This window comes from Alosa pseudoharengus, unplaced genomic scaffold, assembly GCF_046254945.1.
Source record: "Alosa pseudoharengus isolate Yale_2024_CS ecotype anadromous, Long Island Sound unplaced genomic scaffold, YU_APseudo_1.1 YU_APseudo_1.1_scf_129, whole genome shotgun sequence".
In the NCBI taxonomy this organism is placed as follows: domain Eukaryota; kingdom Metazoa; phylum Chordata; class Actinopteri; order Clupeiformes; family Clupeidae; genus Alosa; species Alosa pseudoharengus.
The window spans coordinates 30,336-37,835 of NW_027468597.1; the positions used below are offsets into that span (position 1 = coordinate 30,336).

General features: G+C 46.9%; 1 protein-coding gene across 1 annotated transcript in view; it reads left to right on the forward strand.

Moving 5' to 3' along the window:
• The window catches only part of LOC143121007 (guanine nucleotide-binding protein G(I)/G(S)/G(O) subunit gamma-7-like), an 11,886-nt gene that overhangs the window by 3,794 nt on the left and 592 nt on the right, over positions 1 to 7,500 (forward strand). The window contains exon 2 of the mRNA XM_076281423.1: positions 3,399 to 3,507. Within this exon, the coding sequence (XP_076137538.1) occupies positions 3,436 to 3,507 (72 nt within the window). The 5' untranslated portion in view covers positions 3,399 to 3,435. The remainder of the gene's footprint in view (positions 1 to 3,398; positions 3,508 to 7,500) is intronic.

The following is a 7,500-nucleotide window of genomic DNA, read 5'->3' on the forward strand; positions in this document are numbered from 1 at the left end:
CTCTCCCTCCCTCTCTCTCTGGCTTTCTCTCTCTCCCTCTCTCTCTGGCTTTCTCTCCCTCCCTCTCTCTCTGGCTTTCTCTCTCTCCCTCTCTGGCTTTCTCTCTCTCCCTCTCTCTCTGGCTTTCTCTCTCTGCTCTCCCTGTTTATTTCTGTCTCTATTCTCTCTATTCTATCATTATGTCTGTTTCTGTCTATTCTCTCTCTCTCTCTCTCCTGTCATTCTCCTCTTCTCCCCTGCTGTTTCTTCTCATCCATATCTCTCTCTCAGCGTTATTCTCATGTCTCATTTATGTTGTAACAGCGTTATTCTCATGGAGGCGTTTGGTCTTTCTCCCCTGTGGGGAGAACGTGGATACATATGGATTCTGTCCCATATGCAGTGCATACAGTACAGCCCATATACAGTATATAGTATAGGATTGTTTATAACATGACAGTGTTTGTGTATTATTGTGTGTGTGTGTGTGTGTGTGTGTGTGTGTGTGTGTGTGTGTGTGTGTATCCTATGGTGACATGGTAAGGGAATGTAAGAGGGCTTCTCCCCTCACTGCCCCTCCCACTTCCCTGTTGCCTCGAGTGAAGAGGTAAACAAAACAATGTGTCTGGAGGGATCAGGTCTCACACACACACACACACACACACAAGAAGGGTTTCCCTCATTAGAGTGCGCTTCGTAGAGAGCAGCTGTTTTCTGACATTTATAGACACCGTTCCATGGCAACACGCCCATGACACATCAGATACACACACACACACACTCACACTCACACACACACTCACACACACACACACACATGCGCATATAGGCACAGCCAGTGACACACACGCATTTTGAACTTTCTCTGTGGAAAGCAGATGTTGAGTCTGAGTCTGCACTTATCGTAAGAGTTTTCTCCTGTGGGGATGAGCCAGCATGGAACATGATTCACACACACACACACACACACACACACACACACACACACACGTTTCTGTGTCTGGACACAGACTCCCACACAGCTGGTACATGCTGGCTGTTGACTGTTCTTGTTTATTGTGAAACGTGACGTGGTGCCATTTGTTTTGAATGATTTTCTCATTCGTCTGTGGCTTTCATTTGAGAAGGCCTGTACAGGCGCAGCATCTGTTATGTAGCCCAGTAAACGCCGTCATTAATCTCTTATTTTATACTCAACTCAATAGACTACTGTGATTAATCTATTATTTTATACTCAACTCAATAGACTACTGTGATTAATCTCTTATTTTATACTCAACTCAATAGACTACTGTGATTAATCTCTTATTTTCTACTCAACTCAATAGACTACTGTGATTAATCTCTTATTTTATACTCAACTCAATAGACTACTGTGATTAATCTATTATTTTATACTCAACTCAATAGACTACTGTGATTAATCTCTTATTTTCTACTCAACTCAATAGACTACTGTGATTAATCTATTATTTTATACTCAACTCAATAGACTACTGTGATTAATCTATTATTTTATACTCAACTCAGTAGACTACTAGTAAATGAGAGGCTCTTGATTAACAGTCGTCCAATGAGAGGCTCTTCATTTGTTTGTCGTCCAATGAGAGGCCTCTTGATTTGATTGTCGTCCAATGAGAGGCCTCTTGATTTGTTTGTCACCCAATGAGAGGCTCTTGATTTGTTTGTCGTCCAATGAGAGGCCTTGATTTCTGGCCTGCACGTTTTCTTCCAGATGACCAGTCGTACATGGGTTGTGCTGAGGTCAGCACTGAGGGCTCTTTGTATGTGTGTGTGTGTGTGTGTGTGTGTGTGTGTGTGTGTGTATGAGGCTATGTGACACAGCTGTTGTTGTGTTGTTCAGCGATGTTTCTGTGCCCTACAGTCCAGAGAAGAGCTTATTCATGAAGAGACAATTGGAGGCTGTTGATGGCAACCACCACTATAGTAACCAAACCAGTGTCCATCACTATAGTAACCAAACCAGTGTCCATCACTATAGTAACCAAACCAGTGTCCACCACCAAACCAGTGTCCATCACTATAGTAACCAAATCAGTGTCCACCACCAAACCAGTGTCCATCACTATAGTAACCAAATCAGTGTCCACCACCAAACCAGTGTCCATCACTATAGTAACCAAACCAGTGTCCACCACTAAACGTGTGTCGCTGGTTATAGTATAGTATAGTATAGTATAGTATAGTATAGTATAGTATATATACTCTTTTGATCCCATGAGGGAAATTTGGTCTCTGCATTTAACCCAATCCGTGAATTAGTGAAACACACTCAGCACACAGTGAACACATAGTGAGGTGAAGCACACACTAATCCCGGCGCATTGAGCTGCCTGCAACCACAGCGGCGCTCGGGGAGCAGTGAGGGGTTAGGTGCCTTGCTCAAGGCCACTTCAGCCGTGCCTACTGGTCGGGGTTTGAACCGGCAACCCTCCGGTTACAAGTACGAAACGCTAACCAGAAGGCCACGGCTGCCTCGCGGCTGCAGGCTCTGGTAGGGGGTAGCGGGGTAGGGGGTAGCAGGCTCTGTCATCACACCTCAGCTATGACATCACACCTCAGCTATGACATCACACCTCAGTGACATCACACCTCAGTGACATCACACCTCAGCTATGACATCACACCTCAGTGACATCACACCGCAGCTCTTCTGTCAGACAGCTGTGACATCACACCTCAGCTATGACATCACACCTCAGTGACATCACACTTTGTTTTTGAACTTTCATAAGTAAGCTGATAGTTATTGTCTAGAATCAGAAGTCTGGCTCTCTGGATCTGTCTGTCTGTTTGTCTGATTCCTGTCTGTCTGATTTCTGTCTGTCTGTCTGACGCGTTGTCTGCTTGTCACAGGGTCCTGTTGTCTCTCTCTGTTTTGTAGTATTCTTCTGCTTGCTGAGTGATCTTTATGGGCCAACATGTCCTGTGTGTGTGTGTGTGTGTGTGTGTGTGTGTGTGTGTGTGTGTGTGTGTGTGTGTGTCCTGTTGTCTCTCTCTGTTTTGTAGTCTTCTTCTGCTTGCTGAGTGATCTCCATGGGCCAACATGTCCTGTGTGTGTGTGTGTGTGTGTGTGTGTGTGTGTGTGTGTGTGTGTGTGTGTGTGTGTCCTGTTGTCTCTCTCTGTTTTGTAGTCTTCTTCTGCTTGCTGAGTGATCTCCATGGGCCAACATGTCCTGTGTGTGTGTGTGTGTGTGTGTGTGTGTGTGTGTGTGTGTGTGTGTGTGTGTGTGTGTGTGTGTGTGTGTGTGTGTGTCCTGTTGTCTCTCTCTGTTTTGTAGTCTTCTTCTGCTTGCTGAGTGATCTCCATGGGCCAACATGTCCTGTGTGTGTGTGTGTGTGTGTGTGTGTGTGTGTGTGTGTGTGTGTGTGTCCTGTTGTCTCTCTCTGTTTTGTAGTCTTCTTCTGCTTGCTGAGTGATCTCCATGGGCCAGCATGTCGTGCGTTAATAACGCCAGAAAGGTGGTGGAACAGCTACGCGTAGAAGCAGGAATCGAGCGCATCAAGGTACCACACACACATTTGCACACAACTGTGCACACCTGCACACAGCTCCACACACACACACACTGTGCCTGTCTACATGTGCACATAGCTGAACACACCTGGAGCCCTAGCACCTTGTGCGTGTGAGTGTGTGAGTGTGTGTTCTGTGTGTGTGAGTGTGTGTTCTGTGTGTGAGTGTGTGTTCTGTGTGTGAGTGTGTGTGAGTGTGTGTTCTGTGTGTGAGTGTGTGTAAGTGTGGGTTCTGTGTGTTCTGTGTGTGAGTGTGTGTTCTGTGAGTGTGTGTGTGAGTGTGTGTGAGTGTGTGTTCTGTGTGTGAGTATGTGTGAGTGTGTGTTCTGTGTGTTCTGTGTATGAGTGTGTGTTAGTGTGTGTTCTGTGAGTGTGTGTTCTGTGTGTGAGTGTGTGTGAGTGTGTGTTCTGTGTGTGAGTGTGTGTGAGTGCGTGTGAGTGTGTGTTCTGTGTGTGAGTGTGTGTTCTGTGTGTGAGTGTGTGTGTGAGTGTGTGTTCTGTGTGTGAGTGTGTGTTCTGTGTGTGAGTGTGTGTGAGTGCGTGTAAGTGTGGGTTCTGTGTATGAGTGTGTGTTCTGTGTGTGAGTGTGTGTTCTGTGTGTGAGTGTGTGTGAGTGTGTGTTCTGTGTGTGAGTGTGTGTTCTGTGTGTGAGTGTGTGTGAGTGTGGGTTCTGTGTGTGAGTGTGTGTTCTGTGTGTGAGTGTGTGTTCTCTGTGTGAGTGTGTGTTCTGTGTGTGAGTGTGTGTGGGTGTGTTCTGTGAGTGTGTGTTCTGTGTGTGAGTGTGTGTTCTGTGTGTGAGTGTGTGTTCTGTGTGTGAGTGTGTGCTCGGTGTGTGAGTGTGTGTTCTGTGTGTGTTCTGTGTATGAGTGTGTGTTAGTGTGTGTTCTGTGAGTGTGTGTTCTGTGTGTGAGTGTGTGTTCTGTGTGTGAGTGTGTGTGAGTGTGTGTTCTGTGTGTGAGTGTGTGTTCTGTGTGTGAGTGTGTGTGAGTGTGGGTTCTGTGTGTGAGTGTGTGTTCTGTGTGTGAGTGTGTGTTCTCTGTGTGAGTGTGTGTTCTGTGTGTGAGTGTGTGTGGGTGTGTTCTGTGAGTGTGTGTTCTGTGTGTGAGTGTGTGTTCTGTGTGTGAGTGTGTGTTCTGTGTGTGAGTGTGTGCTCGGTGTGTGAGTGTGTGTTCTGTGTGTGAGTGTGTGTGAGTGTGGGTTCTGTGTTTGAGTGTGTGTTCTGTGTGTGAGTGTGTGTTCTGTGTGTGAGTGTGTGTTCTGTGTGTGAGTGTGTGTGAGTGTGGGTTCTGTGTTTGAGTGTGTGTTCTGTGTGTGAGTGTGTGTTCTGTGTGTGAGTGTGTGTTCTGTGTGTGAGTGTGTGTTCTGTGTGTGAGTGTGTGTGAGTGTGTGTTCTGTGTGTGAGTGTGTGTAAGTGTGGGTTCTGTGTGTTCTGTGTGTGAGTGTGTGTTCTGTGAGTGTGTGTGTGAGTGTGTGTGAGTGTGTGTTCTGTGTGTGAGTGTGTGTTCTGTGTGTGAGTATGTGTGAGTGTGTGTTCTGTGTGTTCTGTGTATGAGTGTGTGTTAGTGTGTGTTCTGTGAGTGTGTGTTCTGTGTGTGAGTGTGTGTGAGTGTGTGTTCTGTGTGTGAGTGTGTGTGAGTGCGTGTGAGTGTGTGTTCTGTGTGTGAGTGTATGTTCTGTGTGTGAGTGTGTGTGTGAGTGTGTGTTCTGTGTGTGAGTGTGTGTTCTGTGTGTGAGTGTGTGTGAGTGCGTGTAAGTGTGGGTTCTGTGTATGAGTGTGTGTTCTGTGTGTGAGTGTGTGTTCTGTGTGTGAGTGTGTGTGAGTGTGTGTTCTGTGTGTGAGTGTGTGTTCTGTGTGTGAGTGTGTGTGAGTGTGGGTTCTGTGTGTGAGTGTGTGTTCTGTGTGTGAGTGTGTGTTCTCTGTGTGAGTGTGTGTTCTGTGTGTGAGTGTGTGTGGGTGTGTTCTGTGAGTGTGTGTTCTGTGTGTGAGTGTGTGTTCTGTGTGTGAGTGTGTGTTCTGTGTGTGAGTGTGTGCTCGGTGTGTGAGTGTGTGTTCTGTGTGTGAGTGTGTGTGAGTGTGGGTTCTGTGTTTGAGTGTGTGTTCTGTGTGTGAGTGTGTGTTCTGTGTGTGAGTGTGTGTTCTGTGTGTGAGTGTGTGTTCTGTGTGTGAGTGTGTGTGAGTGTGGGTTCTGTGTTTGAGTGTGTGTTCTGTGTGTGAGTGTGTGTTCTGTGTGTGAGTGTGTGTTCTGTGTGTGAGTGTGTGTTCTGTGTGTGAGTGTGTGTTCTGTGTGTGAGTGTGTGTTCTGTGTGTGAGTGTGTGTTCTGTGTGTGAGTGTGTGTTCTGTGTGTGAGTGTGTGTGAGTGTGGGTTCTGTGTTTGAGTGTGTGTTCTGTGTGTGAGTGTGTGTTCTGTGTGTGAGTGTGGGTTCTGTGTTTGAGTGTGTGTTCTGTGTGTGAGTGTGTGTTCTGTGTGTGAGTGTGTGTTCTGTGTGTGAGTGTGTGTTCTGTGTGTGAGTGTGTGTTCTGTGTGTGAGTGTGTGTGAGTGTGGGTTCTGTGTGTGAGTGTGTGTTCTGTGTGTGAGTGTGTGTTCTCTGTGTGAGTGTGTGTTCTGTGTGTGAGTGTGTGTGGGTGTGTTCTGTGAGTGTGTGTTCTGTGTGTGAGTGTGTGTTCTGTGTGTGAGTGTGTGTTCTGTGTGTGAGTGTGTGCTCGGTGTGTGAGTGTGTGTTCTGTGTGTGAGTGTGTGTGAGTGTGGGTTCTGTGTTTGAGTGTGTGTTCTGTGTGTGAGTGTGTGTTCTGTGTGTGAGTGTGTGTTCTGTGTGTGAGTGTGTGTGAGTGTGGGTTCTGTGTTTGAGTGTGTGTTCTGTGTGTGAGTGTGTGTTCTGTGTGTGAGTGTGTGTTCTGTGTGTGAGTGTGTGTTCTGTGTGTGAGTGTGTGTGAGTGTGTGTTCTGTGTGTGAGTGTGTGTAAGTGTGGGTTCTGTGTGTTCTGTGTGTGAGTGTGTGTTCTGTGAGTGTGTGTGTGAGTGTGTGTGAGTGTGTGTTCTGTGTGTGAGTGTGTGTTCTGTGTGTGAGTATGTGTGAGTGTGTGTTCTGTGTGTTCTGTGTATGAGTGTGTGTTAGTGTGTGTTCTGTGAGTGTGTGTTCTGTGTGTGAGTGTGTGTGAGTGTGTGTTCTGTGTGTGAGTGTGTGTGAGTGCGTGTGAGTGTGTGTTCTGTGTGTGAGTGTATGTTCTGTGTGTGAGTGTGTGTGTGAGTGTGTGTTCTGTGTGTGAGTGTGTGTTCTGTGTGTGAGTGTGTGTGAGTGCGTGTAAGTGTGGGTTCTGTGTATGAGTGTGTGTTCTGTGTGTGAGTGTGTGTTCTGTGTGTGAGTGTGTGTGAGTGTGTGTTCTGTGTGTGAGTGTGTGTTCTGTGTGTGAGTGTGTGTGAGTGTGGGTTCTGTGTGTGAGTGTGTGTTCTGTGTGTGAGTGTGTGTTCTCTGTGTGAGTGTGTGTTCTGTGTGTGAGTGTGTGTGGGTGTGTTCTGTGAGTGTGTGTTCTGTGTGTGAGTGTGTGTTCTGTGTGTGAGTGTGTGTTCTGTGTGTGAGTGTGTGCTCGGTGTGTGAGTGTGTGTTCTGTGTGTGAGTGTGTGTGAGTGTGGGTTCTGTGTTTGAGTGTGTGTTCTGTGTGTGAGTGTGTGTTCTGTGTGTGAGTGTGTGTTCTGTGTGTGAGTGTGTGTTCTGTGTGTGAGTGTGTGTGAGTGTGGGTTCTGTGTTTGAGTGTGTGTTCTGTGTGTGAGTGTGTGTTCTGTGTGTGAGTGTGTGTTCTGTGTGTGAGTGTGTGTTCTGTGTGTGAGTGTGTGTTCTGTGTGTGAGTGTGTGTTCTGTGTGTGAGTGTGTGTTCTGTGTGTGAGTGTGTGTGAGTGTGGGTTCTGTGTTTGAGTGTGTGTTCTGTGTGTGAGTGTGTGTTCTGTGTGTGAGTGTGGGTTCTGTGTTTGAGTGTGTGTTCTGTGTGT